This window comes from Oncorhynchus clarkii, chromosome 12 (assembly GCF_045791955.1).
Source record: "Oncorhynchus clarkii lewisi isolate Uvic-CL-2024 chromosome 12, UVic_Ocla_1.0, whole genome shotgun sequence".
NCBI classification, from domain to species: Eukaryota; Metazoa; Chordata; class Actinopteri; order Salmoniformes; family Salmonidae; genus Oncorhynchus; species Oncorhynchus clarkii.
Window position 1 is genome coordinate 82,036,350 of NC_092158.1, and position 19,546 is coordinate 82,055,895.

At 47.3% G+C, this 19,546-nt stretch overlaps 1 protein-coding gene across 1 annotated transcript in view; it reads right to left on the bottom strand.

Annotated features, from left to right (window-relative positions):
• Nucleotides 1-19,546, bottom strand: part of LOC139422309 (liprin-alpha-3-like) — a 43,699-nt gene extending 24,153 nt beyond the window's left edge. Inside the window, exons 1-2 of the mRNA XM_071173504.1 lie at nucleotides 19,217-19,546; nucleotides 6,908-7,009 (exon numbers count right to left, since the gene is read on the bottom strand). Of these exons, the coding sequence (XP_071029605.1) occupies nucleotides 6,908-7,009; nucleotides 19,217-19,546 (432 nt within the window). The remainder of the gene's footprint in view (nucleotides 1-6,907; nucleotides 7,010-19,216) is intronic.

Genomic DNA, 19,546 nt, shown 5'->3' on the forward strand with positions numbered 1-19,546 from the left:
CACTATCAACAAGGCAGGACCTACAGGCCCTAGCTTCTACCTTCTTAACAACACTATCAACAAGGCAGGACCTACAGGCCCTAGTTTATACCTTCTTAACAACACTATCAACAAGGCAAGACATACAGGCCCTAGCTTCTACCTTCTTAACAACACTATCAACAAGGCAGGTTCTACAGGCCCTAGTTTATACCTTCTTAACAACACTATCAACAAGGCAGGTCCTACAGGCCCTAGCTTCTACCTTCTTAACAACACTATCAACAAGGCAGGACCTACAGGCCCTAGTTTCTACCTTCTTAACAACACTATCAACAAGGCAGGTTCTACAGGCCCTAGCTTCTACCTTCTTAACAACACTATCAACAAGGCAGGTCCTACAGGCCCTAGTTTCTACCTTCTTAACAACACTATCAACAAGGCAGGACCTACAGGCCCTAGTTTCTACCTTCTTAACAACACTATCAACAAGGCAGGTTCTACAGGCCCTAGCTTCTACCTTCTTAACAACACTATCAACAAGGCAGGACCTACAGGCCCTAGTTGCTACCTTCTTAACAACACTATCAACAAGGCAGGACCTACAGGCCCTAGTTTCTACCTTCTTAACAACACTATCAACAAGGCAAGACCTACAGGCCCTAGTTTCTACCTTCTTAACAACACTATCAACAAGGCAGGTCCTACAGGCCCTAGTTTCTACCTTCTTAACAACACTATCAACAAGGCAGGACCTACAGGCCCTAGTTTCTACCTTCTTAACAACACTATCAACAAGGCAGGACCTACAGGCCCTAGCTTCTACTTTCTTAACAACACTATCAACAAGGCAGGACCTACAGGCCCTAGTTTATACCTTCTTAACAACACTATCAACAAGGCAAGACATACAGGCCCTAGCTTCTACCTTCTTAACAACACTATCAACAAGGCAGGTTCTACAGGCCCTAGTTTATACCTTCTTAACAACACTATCAACAAGGCAGGTCCTACAGGCCCTAGCTTCTACCTTCTTAACAACACTATCAACAAGGCAGGACCTACAGGCCCTAGTTTCTACCTTCTTAACAACACTATCAACAAGGCAGGTTCTACAGGCCCTAGCTTCTACCTTCTTAACAACACTATCAACAAGGCAGGACCTACAGGCCCTAGTTGCTACCTTCTTAACAACACTATCAACAAGGCAGGTCCTACAGGCCCTAGCTTCTACCTTCTTAACAACACTATCAACAAGGCAGGACCTACAGGCCCTAGTTTCTACCTTCTTAACAACACTATCAACAAGGCAAGACCTACAGGTCCTAGTTTCTACCTTCTTAACAACACTATCAACAAGGCAAGACATACAGGCCCTAGCTTCTACCTTCTTAACAACACTATCAACAAGGCAGGTTCTACAGGCCCTAGTTTATACCTTCTTAACAACACTATCAACAAGGCAGGTCCTACAGGCCCTAGCTTCTACCTTCTTAACAACACTATCAACAAGGCAGGACCTACAGGCCCTAGTTTCTACCTTCTTAACAACACTATCAACAAGGCAGGTTCTACAGGCCCTAGCTTCTACCTTCTTAACAACACTATCAACAAGGCAGGACCTACAGGCCCTAGTTGCTACCTTCTTAACAACACTATCAACAAGGCAGGTCCTACAGGCCCTAGCTTCTACCTTCTTAACAACACTATCAACAAGGCAGGACCTACAGGCCCTAGTTTCTACCTTCTTAACAACACTATCAACAAGGCAAGACCTACAGGTCCTAGTTTCTACCTTCTTAACAACACTATCAACAAGGCAGGTCCTACAGGCCCTAGTTTCTACCTTCTTAACAAGACTATCAACAAGGCAGGACCTACAGGCCCTAGTTTCTACCTTCTTAACGACACTATCAACAAGGCAGGACCTACAGGCCCTAGCTTCTACCTTCTTAACAACACTATCAACAAGGCAGGACCTACAGGCCCTAGTTTATACCTTCTTAACAACACTATCAACAAGGCAAGACATACAGGCCCTAGCTTCTACCTTCTTAACAACACTATCAACAAGGCAGGTTCTACAGGCCCTAGTTTATACCTTCTTAACAACACTATCAACAAGGCAGGTCCTACAGGCCCTAGCTTCTACCTTCTTAACAACACTATCAACAAGGCAGGACCTACAGGCCCTAGCTTCTACCTTCTTAACAACACTATCAACAAGGCAGGACCTACAGGCCCTAGTTTCTACCTTCTTAACAACACTATCAACAAGGCAGGACCTACAGGCCCTAGTTTCTACCTTCTTAACAACACTATCAACAAGGCAGGTTCTACAGGCCCTAGCTTCTACCTTCTTAACAACACTATCAACAAGGCAGGACCTACAGGCCCTAGTTTCTACCTTCTTAACAACACTATCAACAAGGCAGGTTCTACAGGCCCTAGCTTCTACCTTCTTAACAACACTATCAACAAGGCAGGTCCTACAGGCCCTAGTTTCTACCTTCTTAACAACACTATCAACAAGGCAGGTCCTACAGGCCCTAGCTTCTACCTTCTTAACAACACTATCAACAAGGCAGGACCTACAGGCCCTAGTTTCTACCTTCTTAACAACACTATCAACAAGGCAGGACCTACAGGCCCTAGTTTCTACCTTCTTAACAACACTATCAACAAGGCAGGACATACAGGCCCTAGTTTCTACCTTCTTAACAACACTATCAACAAGGCAGGTCCTACAGGCCCTAGTTTCTACCTTCTTAACAACACTATCAACAAGGCAGGTTCTACAGGCCCTAGCTTCTACCTTCTTAACAACACTATCAACAAGGCAGGACCTACAGGCCCTAGTTTCTACCTTCTTAACAACACTATCAACAAGGCAGGACCTACAGGCCCTAGTTTCTACCTTCTTAACAACACTATCAACAAGGCAAGACCTACAGGCCCTAGTTTCTACCTTCTTAACAACACTATCAACAAGGCAGGTCCTACAGGCCCTAGTTTCTACCTTCTTAACAACACTATCAACAAGGCAGGACCTACAGGCCCTAGTTTCTACCTTCTTAACAACACTATCAACAAGGCAGGACCTACAGGCCCTAGCTTCTACCTTCTTAACAACACTATCAACAAGGCAGGACCTACAGGCCCTAGTTTATACCTTCTTAACAACACTATCAACAAGGCAAGACATACAGGCCCTAGCTTCTACCTTCTTAACAACACTATCAACAAGGCAGGTTCTACAGGCCCTAGTTTATACCTTCTTAACAACACTATCAACAAGGCAGGTCCTACAGGCCCTAGCTTCTACCTTCTTAACAACACTATCAACAATGCAGGACCTACAGGCCCTAGTTTCTACCTTCTTAACAACACTATCAACAAGGCAGGTTCTACAGGCCCTAGCTTCTACCTTCTTAACAACACTATCAACAAGGCAGGTCCTACAGGTCCTAGTTTCTACCTTCTTAACAACACTATCAACAAGGCAGGTCCTACAGGCCCTAGCTTCTACCTTCTTAACAACACTATCAACAAGGCAGGACCTACAGGCCCTAGTTTCTACCTTCTTAACAACACTATCAACAAGGCAGGTTCAACAGGCCCTAGCTTCTACCTTCTTAACAACACTATCAACAAGGCAGGACCTACAGGCCCTAGTTTCTACCTTCTTAACAACACTATCAACAAGGCAGGACCTACAGGCCCTAGTTTCTACCTTCTTAACAACACTATCAACAAGGCAGGTCCTACAGGCCCTAGTTTCTACCTTCTTAACAACACTATCAACAAGGCAGGACCTACAGGCCCTAGTTTCTACCTTCTTAACAACACTATCAACAAGGCAGGTCCTACAGGCCCTAGTTTCTACCTTCTTAACAACAATATCAACAAGGCAGGTCCTACAGGCCCTAGCTTCTACCTTCTTAACAACACTATCAACAAGGCAGGACCTACAGGCCCTAGTTTCTACCTTCTTAACAACACTATCAACAAGGCAGGTTCTACAGGCCCTAGCTTCTACCTTCTTAACAACACTATCAACAAGGCAGGACCTACAGGCCCTAGTTTCTACCTTCTTAACAACACTATCAACAAGGCAGGACCTACAGGCCCTAGTTTCTACCTTCTTAACAACACTATCAACAAGGCAAGACCTACAGGCCCTAGTTTCTACCTTCTTAACAACACTATCAACAAGGCAGGTCCTACAGGCCCTAGTTTCTACCTTCTTAACAACATTATCAACAGGGCAGGACCTACAGGCCCTAGTTTCTACCTTCTTAACAACACTATCAACAAGGCAGGACCTACAGGCCCTAGCTTCTACCTTCTTAACAACACTATCAACAAGGCAGGACCTACAGGCCCTAGTTTATACCTTCTTAACAACACTATCAACAAGGCAAGACATACATGCCCTAGCTTCTACCTTCTTAACAACACTATCAACAAGGCAGGTTCTACAGGCCCTAGTTTATACCTTCTTAACAACACTATCAACAAGGCAGGTCCTACAGGCCCTAGCTTCTACCTTCTTAACAACACTATCAACAAGGCAGGACCTACAGGCCCTAGTTTCTACCTTCTTAACAACACTATCAACAAGGCAGGTTCTACAGGCCCTAGCTTCTACCTTCTTAACAACACTATCAACAAGGCAGGTCCTACAGGCCCTAGTTTCTACCTTCTTAACAACACTATCAACAAGGCAGGACCTACAGGCCCTAGTTTCTACCTTCTTAACAACACTATCAACAAGGCAGGTTCTACAGGCCCTAGCTTCTACCTTCTTAACAACACTATCAACAAGGCAGGACCTACAGGCCCTAGTTGCTAACTTCTTAACAACACTATCAACAAGGCAGGACCTACAGGCCCTAGTTTCTACCTTCTTAACAACACTATCAACAAGGCAAGACCTACAGGCCCTAGTTTCTACCTTCTTAACAACACTATCAACAAGGCAGGTCCTACAGGCCCTAGTTTCTACCTTCTTAACAACACTATCAACAAGGCAGGACCTACAGGCCCTAGTTTCTACCTTCTTAACAACACTATCAACAAGGCAGGACCTACAGGCCCTAGCTTCTACCTTCTTAACAACACTATCAACAAGGCAGGACCTACAGGCCCTAGTTTATACCTTCTTAACAACACTATCAACAAGGCAAGACATACAGGCCCTAGCTTCTACCTTCTTAACAACACTATCAACAAGGCAGGTTCTACAGGCCCTAGTTTATACCTTCTTAACAACACTATCAACAAGGCAGGTCCTACAGGCCCTAGCTTCTACCTTCTTAACAACACTATCAACAAGGCAGGACCTACAGGCCCTAGTTTCTACCTTCTTAACAACACTATCAACAAGGCAGGTTCTACAGGCCCTAGCTTCTACCTTCTTAACAACACTATCAACAAGGCAGGTCCTCCAGGCCCTAGTTTCTACCTTCTTAACAACACTATCAACAAGGCAGGTCCTACAGGCCCTAGCTTCTACCTTCTTAACAACACTATCAACAAGGCAGGACCTACAGGCCCTAGTTTCTACCTTCTTAACAACACTATCAACAAGGCAGGTTCAACAGGCCCTAGCTTCTACCTTCTTAACAACACTATCAACAAGGCAGGACCTACAGGCCCTAGTTTCTACCTTCTTAACAACACTATCAACAAGGCAGGACCTACAGGCCCTAGTTTCTACCTTCTTAACAACACTATCAACAAGGCAGGTCCTACAGGCCCTAGGTTCTACCTTCTTAACAACACTATCAACAAGGCAGGACCTACAGGGCCTAGTTTCTACCTTCTTAACAACACTATCAACAAGGCAGGTCCTACAGGCCCTAGTTTCTACCTTCTTAACAACAATATCAACAAGGCAGGTCCTACAGGCCCTAGTTTCTACTTTCTTAACAACACTATCAACAAGGCAGGTCCTACAGGCCCTAGCTTCTACCTTCTTAACAACACTATCAACAAGGCAGGTCCTACAGGCCCTAGTTTTGTCGCACCTTGACTACTGTTCAGTCGTGTGGTCAGCTGCCACAAAAAAGGAGTTAGGAAAATTGCAATTGGCTCAGAACAGGGCAGCACGGCTGGCCCTTGGATGTACACAGAAAGCTACTATGAATAATATGCATGTCAATCTCTCCTGGCTGAAAGTGGAGGAGAGATTGACTTCATCACTACTTTTATTTATGAGAGGTATTGACATATTGGTTGCACCGAGCTGTCTGTCTAAATTACTGGCACACAGCTTGGACACCCATGCATACCCCACAAGACATGCCACAATAGGTCGCTTCACAGTCCCCAAGTCCAGAACAGACTATGGGAGGCACACAGTACTACATAGAGCCATGACTACATGGAACTCTATTCCACATGAAGTAACTGACGCAAGCAGTAAAATTAGATTTAAAAAACAGATTAAAAAAACACATTATGGAACAGCGGGGACTGTGAAGCAACAAACATTGGCACAGACACTTACACACACACACACACACACACACACACATAAACACATAGGCACTATACATACACATGGATTTAGTACTGTAAATGTGGTAGTGGTGGAGTAGGGGGCTGAGGGCACACAGTGTGTTGTGAAATCTGTGAATGTATTGTAATGTTTTTAAAATTTGGCAGCAGCTAATGGAGATCCATAATAAATACAAACTGAACTGTATAACATATAGGTATACAGACCTACTCCAGCGTAAACATATGCGTGAATGAATAGACATGCACACATCAATAGACACAAAGACGTACACTTAAGCCCACAATTCAACACGCACGCACGGACACACACACACACACACACACACACACACACACACACACACACACACACACACACACACACACACACACACACACACACAGAGAGAAACAGACTAACCCGTGTGTTGTTCCTCTCTGCCTTGAGTTCTGCTATCTCCTCCTCTCTCTCCAACAGCTGCTCCCGGCAGACATTCAGCTCTTTGGTCAGCACTGCAAACTCCTGCAGAGACACAAGGGGGCGACGTTACTCACAATACACTGTATGTAGCCATAATCATATACAGTACATTAGCACACATACATGCAGCACAATTACAAACAGTTCAACAAGACACAATTAAGCACAAAAACATTTCAACAAGAAAAAAATTAACATTTAAATTACAGACCTGTGACACACTGGTGTGACATACACACACAGTGGAGGCTGGTGGGAGGAGCTATAGGAGGACGAGCTCATTGTAATGTCTAAAATGGGATGAATAGAAGGGGATCACACACAAAGATATGGAAACCACGTTTGACCCCATTCCAAGCCTTCCAATCCAGCCATTACAATGAGCCCATCCTCCTATAGCTCCTCCCAACAGCCTCCACTGTGTGTGTATGTGTGACACCAGTGTGTCTATAGTATGACGTTGAGTTTCCAACTACGTATATCTGGGAGCAGATAATGTCTATGTTCCTGACCTGGGTTGCTCATAACACTCCAGTGAACACCTTCATGGCCATGGCGGGGCCAGCCACGTTGTCTAGGCTAGGCTGACATATGGCCACATATGGCACTGTACCATCCTCTGTCCTGACGGCCATCTTGGCTCAGATGGACTTTACCCGTGCGTGACCAAGCCGTGACACACATTCACTATCAGTGTCACAGTAAGGAAAGGCATGCAACCGCCCGTGTCCTGGAGCATGTGAAGACTGAATCATGGGCGTTTCCACAAGCCACTGGGAGGCATTGGTGCTCAGTCCAGCTCTTCCAGTATATGGTGTAATTCTACATGCCCTGAAGCATTATAACATAACACTGTTGATTATTGTGTTCAGTGGACTGGTAGGAAGATTAGGGACTGGGCTGTCAGTGTGCACATCAGTGGTAACTACTGATAGAGGAGAAAAGAGAAAAAGAAGACAGGGGAAAAGGAAAAAGAAGACAGGGGGAAAAGGAAAAATAAGACAGGAGAAAAAGGAAAAAGAAGACAGGGGAAAAAGGAAAAATAAGACAGGGGAAAAAGGAAAAATAAGACAGGGGAAAAAAGGAAAAATAAGACAGGGGAAAAAGGAAAAATAAGACAGGGGAAAAAAGGAAAAATAAGACAGGGGAAAAAAGCAAAAAGAAGACAGGGGAAAAAGGAAAAGCAGACAGGGGAAAAAAAGGAAAAATAAGACAGGGGAAAAAAGGAAAACTAAGACAGGGGAAAAAAGGAAAAATAAGACAGGGGAAAAAGGAAAAAGAAGACAGGGGAAAAGGAAAAATAAGACAGGGGAAAAAGGAAAAAGAAGACAGGGGAAAAAGAAAAAGACGACAGGGGAAAAGGAAAAAGAAGACAGGGGAAAAAGGAAAAAGAAGACAGGGGAAAAAGGAAAAATAAGACAAGGGAAAAAGGAAAAATAAGACAGGGGAAAAAGGAAAAATAAGACAGGGGAAAAAGGAAAAATAAGACAGGGGAAAAAAGGAAAAATAAGACAGGGGAAAAAAAGGAAAAATAAAACAGGGGAAAAAGGAAAAAGAAGACAGGGGAAAAGGAAAAATAAGACAGGGGAAAAAGGGAAAATAAGACAGGGGAAAAATGAAAAATAAGACAGGGGAAAAAGGGAAAAGAAGACAGGGGGAAATGGAAAAGAAGACAGGGGAAAAAGAGAAAAAGAAGACAGGGGAAAAAGGGAAAAAGAAGACAGGGGAAAAAAGGAAAAAGAAGACAGGGGAAAATGGAAAAAGAAGACAGGGGGAAAAGGGAAAAAGAAGACAGGGGAAAAAGAAAAAGAAGACAGCGGGGAAAGGGAAAAAGAAGACAGAAGGAAATGGAAAAAGAAGACAGGGGAAAAAGGAAAAAGAAGACAGGGGAAAAGGGAAAAAGAAGACAGGGGAAAAGGAAAAAGAAGACAGGGGAAAACGAGAAAAAGAAGACAGGGGAAAAAGGAAAAAGAAGACGGGAAAAAGGGAAAATAAGACAGGGGAAAAAGGAAAAATAAGACAGGGGAAAAACGAAAAATAAGACAGGGGAAAAAGGAAAAATAAGACAGGGGAAAAAGGAAAAATAAGACAGGGGAAAAAAGGAAAAATAAGACAGGGGAAAAAAAGGAAAAATAAGACAGGGGAAAAAGGAAAAATAAGACAGGGGAAAAGGAAAAATAAGACAGGGGAAAAGGGAAAATAAGACAGGGGAAAAATGAAAAATAAGACAGGGGAAAAAGGGAAAAGAAGACAGGGGGAAATGGAAAAGAAGACAGGGGAAAAAGAGAAAAAGAAGACAGGGGAAAAAGGGAAAAAGAAGACAGGGGAAAAAAGGAAAAAGAAGACAGGGGAAAATGGAAAAAGAAGACAGGGGGAAAAGGGAAAAAGAAGACAGGGGAAAAAGAAGACGGGAAAGGGAAAAGAAGACAGGGGGAAAAGAGAAAAAAAAGACAGGGGAAAACGAGAAAAAGAAGACAGGGGAAAATGGAAAAAGAAGACAGGGGGAAAAGGGAAAAAGAAGACAGGGGAAAAAGAAGACGGGAAAGGGAAAAGAAGACAGGGGGAAAAGAGAAAAAAAAGACAGGGGAAAACGAGAAAAAGAAGACAGGGGAAAAAGGGAAAAAGAAGACAGGGGAAAAAGGAAAAAGAAGACAGGGGAAAATGGAAAAAGAAGACAGGGGGAAAAGGGAAAAAGAAGACAGGGAAAAAGAAGACAGGGGGAAAGTAAGGGGTGATGTACAGATGGTACACAGCAGACACATAGGAATTTGGATTTCTGGGATTGACTCTAGCTGAAAAGACAGCTTTTGGCACCAATATCCCACAATTACTTGCTTTCTCTCTCTAGAGTTCTCTCTTTCTACTATCCTTGTCTCACTCCCCCTACACAGTCCAAGACACAATGTGATCATAAACTACCTCAAGGTGTCTCCCGACTGTACCGAGCCTCCATCTCTCCCTCTCATCCTCTCACTCGGCCTACTCCGCTCTCATCCTCACAATCCTTCATCCATCTCTATCTCTCCATGTGATAACACAGAACACCTAAGAATAGATGCCAGAAGCTCCATCATTAGTATGCAGCAATATGCAAATTGGCCTGATTCATTAGTCTGTGTGTGTGTTTCACACCACCAGTTCTCTCTCTGTACCATGCTCGTATTCTCACTCTGCAGCCCTCTCTCTCTATCAATCTGTCTCTCTCCACTCTCCCGCTCTCCCTTTCTCAGCAGTGGCGGCACACTGAGCAGACGCACTCAATGAACCCTGCTGGTGTTGAATCTATCACAGCGCTCTGTGCTGCTAGCTCTAGTGTTAAATCTATCACAGCACTCTGTGCTGCTAGCGCTGGTGTTGAATCTATCACAGCGCTCTGTGCTGCTAGCTCTAGTGTTGAATCTATCACAGCACTCTGTGCTGCTAGCTCTAGTGTTGAATCTATCACAGCGCTCTGTGCTGCTAGCCCTAGTGTTGAATCTATCACAGCACTCTGTCCTGCTAGCCCTAGTGTTGAATCTATCACAGCGCTCTGTGCTGCTAGCTCTAGTGTTGAATCTATCACAGCACTCTGTCCTGCTAGCCCTAGTGTTGAATCTATCACAGCGCTCTGTGCTGCTAGCTCTAGTGTTGAATCTATCACAGCGCTCTGTGCTGCTAGCTCTAGTGTTGAATCTATCACAGCGCTCTGTGCTGCTAGCTCTAGTGTTGAATCTATCACAGCACTCTGTGCTGCTAGCTCTAGTGTTGAATCTATCACAGCACTCTGTGCTGCTAGCTCTAGTGTTGAATCTATCACAGCGCTCTGTGCTGCTAGCCCTAGTGTTGAATCTATCACAGCGCTCTGTGCTGCTAGCTCTAGTGTTGAATCTATCACAGCACTCTGTGCTGCTAGCTCTAGTGTTGAATCTATCACAGCACTCTGTGCTGCTAGCTCTAGTGTTGAATCTATCACAGCGCTCTGTGCTGCTAGCCCTAGTGTTGAATCTATTACAGCGCTCTGTGCTGCTAGCGCTAGTGTTGAATCTATCACAGCACTCTGTGCTGCTAGCTCTAGTGTTAAATCTATCACAGCACTCTGTGCTGCTAGCTCTAGTGTTGAATCTATCACAGCGCTCTGTGCTGCTAGCTCTAGTGTTGAATCTGTCACAGCACTCTGTGCTGCTAGCGCTGGTGTTGAATCTATCACAGCGCTCTGTGCTGCTAGCTCTAGTGTTGAATCTATCACAGCACTCTGTGCTGCTAGCTCTAGTGTTGAATCTATCACAGCGCTCTGTGCTGCTAGCCCTAGTGTTGAATCTATCACAGCACTCTGTGCTGCTAGCTCTAGTGTTGAATCTATCACAGCGCTCTGTGCTGCTAGCTCTAGTGTTGAATCTATCACAGCACTCTGTGCTGCTAGCTCTAGTGTTGAATCTATCACAGCACTCTGTGCTGCTAGCTCTAGTGTTGAATCTATCACAGCGCTCTGTGCTGCTAGCCCTAGTGTTGAATCTATCACAGCGCTCTGTGCTGCTAGCTCTAGTGTTGAATCTATCACAGCACTCTGTGCTGCTAGCTCTAGTGTTGAATCTATCACAGCACTCTGTGCTGCTAGCTCTAGTGTTGAATCTATCACAGCGCTCTGTGCTGCTAGCCCTAGTGTTGAATCTATTACAGCGCTCTGTGCTGCTAGCTCTAGTGTTGAATCTATCACAGCGCTCTGTGCTGCTAGCTCTAGTGTTGAATCATTCACAGTGCTCTGTGCTGCTAGCGCTAGCGTTGAATCTATCACAGCGCTTTGTGCTGCTAGCAATAGTGTTGAATCTATTACAGCGCTCTGTGCTGCTAGCCCTAGTGTTGAATCTATCACAGCGCTCTGTGCTGCTAGCTCTAGTGTTGAATCTATCACAGCACTCTGTGCTGCTAGCTCTAGTGTTGAATCTATCACAGCACTCTGTGCTGCTAGCGCTAGTGTTGAATCTATCACAGCACTCTGTGCTGCTAGCTCTAGTGTTGAATCTATCACAGCACTCTGTGCTGCTAGCTCTAGTGTTGAATCTATCACAGCGCTCTGTGCTGCTAGCTCTAGTGTTGAATCATTCACAGTGCTCTGTGCTGCTAGCGCTAGCGTTGAATCTATCACAGCGCTTTGTGCTGCTAGCAATAGTGTTGAATCTATTACAGCGCTCTGTGCTGCTAGCCCTAGTGTTGAATCTATCACAGTGCTCTGTGCTGCTAGTGTTGAATCTATCACAGCGCTCTGTGCTGCTAGCCCTAGTGTTGAATCTATCACAGCACTCTGTGCTGCTAGCTCTAGTGTTGAATCTATCACAGCACTCTGTGCTGCTAGCTCTAGTGTTGAATCTATCACAGCGCTCTGTGCTGCTAGCCCTAGTGTTGAATCTATCACAGCGCTCTGTGCTGCTAGCTCTAGTGTTGAATCTATCACAGCACTCTGTGCTGCTAGCTCTAGTGTTGAATCTATCACAGCACTCTGTGCTGCTAGCTCTAGTGTTGAATCTATCACAGCGCTCTGTGCTGCTAGCCCTAGTGTTGAATCTATTACAGCGCTCTGTGCTGCTAGCTCTAGTGTTGAATCTATCACAGCGCTCTGTGCTGCTAGCTCAAGTGTTGAATCATTCACAGTGCTCTGTGCTGCTAGCGCTAGCGTTGAATCTATCACAGCGCTTTGTGCTGCTAGCAATAGTGTTGAATCTATTACAGCGCTCTGTGCTGCTAGCCCTAGTGTTGAATCTATCACAGCGCTCTGTGCTGCTAGCTCTAGTGTTGAATCTATCACAGCACTCTGTGCTGCTAGCTCTAGTGTTGAATCTATCACAGCACTCTGTGCTGCTAGCGCTAGTGTTGAATCTATCACAGCACTCTGTGCTGCTAGCTCTAGTGTTGAATCTATCACAGCACTCTGTGCTGCTAGCTCTAGTGTTGAATCTATCACAGCGCTCTGTGCTGCTAGCTCTAGTGTTGAATCATTCACAGTGCTCTGTGCTGCTAGCGCTAGCGTTGAATCTATCACAGCGCTTTGTGCTGCTAGCAATAGTGTTGAATCTATTACAGCGCTCTGTGCTGCTAGCCCTAGTGTTGAATCTATCACAGTGCTCTGTGCTGCTAGTGTTGAATCTATCACAGCGCTCTGTGCTGCTAGCCCTAGTGTTGAATCTATTACAGCGCTCTGTGCTGCTAGTGTTGAATCTATCACAGCGCTCTGTGCTGCTAGCCCTAGTGTCGAATCTATCACAGCGCTCTGTGCTGCTAGCTTTAGTGTCAAATCTATCACAGCGCTCTGTCCTCTGTGCTGCTAGCTCTAGTGTTGAATCTATCACAGCACTCTGTGCTGCTAGCTCTAGTGTTGAATCTATCACAGCGCTCTGTGCTGCTAGCTCTAGTGTTGAATCATTCACAGTGCTCTGTGCTGCTAGCGCTAGCGTTGAATCTATCACAGCGCTTTGTGCTGCTAGCAATAGTGTTGAATCTATCACAGCGCTCTGTGCTGCTAGCCCTAGTGTTGAATCTATTACAGCGCTCTGTGCTGCTAGTGTTGAATCTATCACAGCGCTCTGTGCTGCTAGCCCTAGTGTCGAATCTATCACAGCGCTCTGTGCTGCTAGCTTTAGTGTCAAATCTATCACAGCGCTCTGTCCTGCTAGCCCTAGTGTTGAATCTATCACAGCACTCTGTGCTGCTAGCGCTGGTGTTGAATCTATCACAGCACTCTGTGCTGCTAGCGCTGGTGTTGAATCTATCACAGCACTCTGTGCTGCTAGCTTTAGTGTCAAATCTATCACAGCACTCTGTGCTGCTAGCTCTAGTGTTGAATCTATCACAGCACTCTGTGCTGCTAGCGCTGGTGTTGAATCTATCACAGCACTCTGTGCTGCTAGCTTTAGTGTCAAATCTATCACAGCACTCTGTGCTGCTAGCGCTGGTGTTGAATCTATCACAGCGCTCTGTGCTGCTAGCCCTAGTGTTGAATCTATCACAGCGCTCTGTGCTGCTAGCTCTAGTGTTGAATCTATCACAGCGATCTGTGCTGCTAGCCCTAGTGTTGAATCTATTACAGCGCTCTGTGCTGCTAGTGTTGAATCTATCACAGCGCTCTGTCCTGCTAGCCCTAGTGTTGAATCTATCACAGCACTCTGTGCTGCTAGCGCTGGTGTTGAATCTATCACAGCACTCTGTGCTGCTAGCGCTGGTGTTGAATCTATCACAGCACTCTGTGCTGCTAGCTTTAGTGTCAAATCTATCACAGCACTCTGTGCTGCTAGCTCTAGTGTTGAATCTATCACAGCACTCTGTGCTGCTAGCGCTGGTGTTGAATCTATCACAGCACTCTGTGCTGCTAGCTTTAGTGTCAAATCTATCACAGCACTCTGTGCTGCTAGCGCTGGTGTTGAATCTATCACAGCGCTCTGTGCTGCTCGCATCATGTGTGTATGTGTGTATGTGTGTGTCCGTAGATGTGTGCACCATATTGATCTCCCTCTCAGTGAGGTAATATGGCCCTTTAATGTCCAGTCATTCTCAGTAAAAACACATTGTCCTATCACATCTGTTATTGCTTTCAATAGTTCAGAGAACATATGGGTTCTAACAAAATAAACCGCATCACTCATCTTAGGCATCCAGGGAGATTGCCTGTCTGAAATCCAAGATGGAGTCCTTTTCGCATGTTCAGTGGCGTCAGTCACACTAGAATGATTACTCTACGGGCATAAGGATGTGGGCTAATATTGGCCTGGGTATTATAGAGGTCTTTACTCAATCGAATGGAACCGCCAATAATATGTAACTGTCTGTCATGAAGTCTAAGTCATGATTCAGCCACAGCCCTGCTCAGTATGCACCAGAAATGGTCCGTAGGAGCAGGAACAACCACATACCAACAAGAACAGACGGAACAGCTAAGTACAGATGGAACAACTCCGTAAAAAACTGAACAGCTCATTGGTGAGTCCAGTAGATAGCAGGATAGCTCAGTATGGATAAGAGAAGCAACATAAAACCAGAACCATGTTAAAGTCTGAGCATAAAAAACTGAAATATAACATTTACTTAAGTATTCAGACCCTTTACTCAGTACTTTGTTGAAGCACCTTTGGCAGCGATTACAGCCTCGAGTCTTCTTGGGTATGACACTACAAGCTTGGCACACCTGTATTTGGTGGAGTTTCTCCCATTCTTCTCTGCAGATCCTCTCAAGTTCTGTCAGGTTGGATGGGAAGCGTCGCTGCACAGCTATTTTCAGGTCTCTACAGAGATGTTTGATTAGGTTCAGGTCCGGACTCTGGCTGGGCCACTCAAGGACATTCAGAGAGTTGTCCCGAAGCCACTCCTGCGTAGTCTTGGCTGTGTGCTTAGGGTCATTGTCCTGTTGGAAGGTGAACCTTCGCCCCAGTCTGAGGTCCTGAGGTTTTCTGTACTTTGCTCTGTTCATCTTTCCCTCAATCCTGACTAGTCTCCCAGTCCATGTCACTGAAAAACATCCCCACAGCATGATGCTGCAACCACCATGCTTTACCGTAGGGATGGTGCCAGGTTTCCTCCAGACGTGACACTTGTCATTCAGGCCAAAGAGTTCAATCTTGGTTTCATCAGACCAGAGAATCTTGTTTCTCGTGGTCTGAGAGTCCTTTAGGTGCCTTTTGGCAAACTCCAAGCGGGCTGTCATGTGCCTTTTACTGAGAAGTGGCTTCCGTCTCTCCAATCTACCATAAAGGTCTGATTGGCGGTGCTGCAGAGATGGTTGTCCTTCTGGAAGGTTCTCCCTTCTCCACAGAGGAACTCTTGAGCTCTGTCAGAGTGACCATCGGATTCTTGAGGCCCTTATTGCTCAGTTTGGCCGGGCGGCCAGCTCTAGGAAGAGTCTTGATGGTTCCAAACTTCTTCCATTTAATAATGATGGAGGCCACTGTCAACTGTGGGACTTATATAGACAGGTGTGTGCCATTCCAAATCATGTCCACTTAATTAAATGTATCACCTCAAGGATGATCAATGGAAACAGGATGTACCTGAGCCCAAACAAACAGGATGGAGTCTCATAGCAAAGGGTCTGAATACTTATGTAAATAAGGTATCTCAGTTTATTTTTTTATTCTAAAAACCTGTTTTCACTTTGTCATTATGGGATATTGTGTGTAGATTGATGAGGGAAATATTTAATTTAATCAATTTTTGTAACGGTTCTCTTTAGGTGAAGTAGAGGCGGACCAAAATGCAGCGTGGTTTCTTTGATTCATGTTTAATAACAAAAAGATAAACACGAACATTACAAAACAATAACCGTGGAAAACCAAAAACAGCCCTATCTGGTGCAAACACAGAGACAGGAACAATCACCCACCAACACACAGTGAAACCCAGGCTACCTAAGTATGGTTCTCAATCAGAGACAACTAATGACACCTGCCTCTGATTGAGAACCATACTAGGCCGAAACATAGAAATCCCCCAAAACATAGAAAAACAAACATAGACTGCCCACCCAACTCAAGCCCTGACCATACTAAATAAATACAAAACAAAGGAAATACAGGTCAGAACGTGACAGTACCCCCACCCCCCCCAAAGGTGCGGACTCCGGCCGCAAAACCTTAACCTATAGGGGAGGGTCTGGGTGGGCGTCTGTCCGCGGTGGCGGCTCTGGTGCTGGACGTGGCCCCCACTTCACCATAGTCTTAGTCCGCTTTATTGTCTGCTTCCGTGGCCTCCTAACCACGGCGACCCTTCTCAATGGACAGAGGGGCAGCAGCTCGGGACAGAGGGGCGGCAGCTCGGGACAGAGGGGCGGCTGCTCGGGACAGAGGTGCAGCTGCTCGGGACAGAGGTGCAGCTGCTCGGGACAGAGGTGCAGCTGCTCGGGACAGAGGGGCAGCTCGGGACAGAGGTGCAGCTCGGGAGAGGTGTGGCTGCCCGGGACAGAGGGGCAGCTCGGGACAGAGGGGCAGCTGCTCGGGACAGAGGGGCAGCTGCTCGGGACAGAGGGGCAGCTGCTCGGGACAGAGGGGCTCTGGCAGATCCTGGCTGGCTGGCAGTTCTGGCAGATCCTGGCTGACTGGCAGATCCTGGCTGACTGGCAGATCCTGGCTGAACGGCGGATCCTGGCTGAATAGGGGATCCTGGCTGACTGGCGGATCTGGAAGATCCTGGCTGACTGGCAGCTCTGGCTGCTCCATGCTGACTGGCAGCTCTGGCTGCTCCATGCTGACTGGCTGCTCTGGCTGCTCCATGCTGACTGGCTGCTCTGGCTGCTCCATGCTGACTGGCTGCTCTGGCTGCTCCATGCTGACTGGCGACTCTGGCTGCTCCATGCTGACTGGCGGCTCTGGCTGCTCCATGCTGACTGGCAGCTCTGGCTGCTCCATGCTGACTGGCAGCTCTGGCTGCTCCATGCTGACTGGCAGCTCTGGCGGCTCCTTGCAGACTGGCAGCTCTGGCGGCTCCTTGCAGACTGGCAGCTCTGGCGGCATCCTGCAGACTGGCAGCTCTGGCAGCTCCTTGCAGACTGGCAGCTCCTTGCAGACTGGCAGCTCCTTGCAGACTGGCAGCTCCTTGCAGACTGGAGACTCCGGCAGCGCTGTAGAGGCGGAAGGCTCTGGCAGCGCTAAATAGGCGGGAGACTCCGGCAGCGCTGTAGAGGAGGAAGGCTCTGACTGCGCTGAACAGGTGGGAGACTCCGGCAGCGCTGTAGAGGAGGAAGGCTCTGGCAGCGCTAGATAGGCGGGAGACTCCGGCAGCGCTGGAGAGGAGGAAGGCTCTGGCAGCGCTGGACAGGCGAGGCGCACTGTAGGCCTGATGCGTGGTGCTGGCACTGGTGGTACTGGGCCGAGAACACGCACAGGAAGCCTGGTGCGGGGAGCTGCTACCGGAGGGCTGGGGTGTGGAGGTGGTACTGGATAGACCGGACCGTGCAGGCGCACTGGAGCTCTTGAGCACCGAGCCTGCCCAACCTTACCTGGTTGAATGCTCCCGGTCGCCCTGCCAGTGCGGCGAGGTGGAATAGCCCGCACTGGGCTATGCAGGCGAACCGGGGACACCATGCGCAAGGCTGGTGCCATGTAAGCCGGTCCAAGGAGACGCACTGGAGACCAGCTGCGTAGAGCCGGCTTCATGGCACTTGGCTCAACGCTCACTCTAGCCCGGCCGATACGCGGAGCTGGAATGTACCGCACCGGGCTATGCACCCGCACTGGGGACACCGTGCGCTCCACAGCATAGCACGGTGCCTGCCCGGTCTCTCTAGCCCCCCGGTAAGCACAGGAAGTTGGCGTAGGTCTCCTACCTGGCCTCGCCATACTCCCTGTGAGCCCCCCGCCCAATACATTTTGGGGGCTGACTCTCGGGCTTCCTACCGCGCCGCCGTGCTTGTCTCTCCAACTCCATCCTCCGATAACCTTCCTCGCACTGCTCCATAGAATCCCAGGCGGGCTCCGGCACTCTCCCTGGGTCGACCGCCCACCTGTCTATCTCCTCCCAAGTAGTATAGTCCATACTCCTGCTGTCCAAAACGTCCTCCCATGTCCATTCCTCTTTTCGCTGCTGTTGCTGTTGCCCGTTACCACGCCACCTGTTGTGGTGGGTGATTCTGTAACGGTTCTCTTTAGGTGAAGTAGAGGCGGACCAAAATGCAGCGCGGTTTCTTTGATTCATGTTTAATAACAAAAAGATAAACACGAACACTACAAAACAATAAACGTGGAAAACCTAAACAGCCCTATCTGGTGCAAACACAGAGACAGGAACAATCACCCACCAACACACAGTGAAACCCAGGCTACCTAAGTATGGTTCTCAATCAGAGACAACTAATGACACCTGCCTCTGATTGAGAACCATACTAGGCCGAAACAGAGAAATCCCCCAAAACATAGAAAAACAAACATAGACTGCCCACCCAACTCACGCCCTGACCATACTAAATAAATACAAAACAAAGGAAATACAGGTCAGAACATGACAATTTTAGAATAAGGCTGTAAAGTAACATAATGTGAAAAAAGTCAAGGGGTCTGAATACTTTCCGAATGCACAGTATACACTCACTCTCTCTTTTTCACACTCACAATGTGTGTGCAGCGAGGCAACAGGAAGGTCTCTATAGATTCTTTGTCCAGATCTCACACTTAGTATGTAAACACACATACAGCACACAGAAACACACACACAGGCAGCCACATATGCAGCAAGTGCAGGCGCAAACACGGACGCACGAATGTGCACACACACAGACACACACCCCCTCCCCGTGTGTACCTGTGGTAGGGCGATAGACAGCTGTCTTGAGAGGGAGTCCTTCTCATGGCCCAGGTCTCGGAGTCGAAGCTGGGCTGTCCCCAGACTGTCCTGGGTCTCCCTTAGGCTGTCCAGCAGCCTTTCCCTCTCCGTCAGCATGTTCACCATCAGAGATTCCAGATTCCCGGTGCTGCCCCCCTCGTCACCTCCGCCCCGGGGCTCCCCTCTGCCCCCGTACCCACCCCCCATACCGCCTCCCATTCCCCCGCCACTCCCTCCCGGAGAGGAAGGCCCTCCCCCACTCCCGCCACGCCCATCCTCAGAGATGGTGGGCATCACCTCGCACATCAT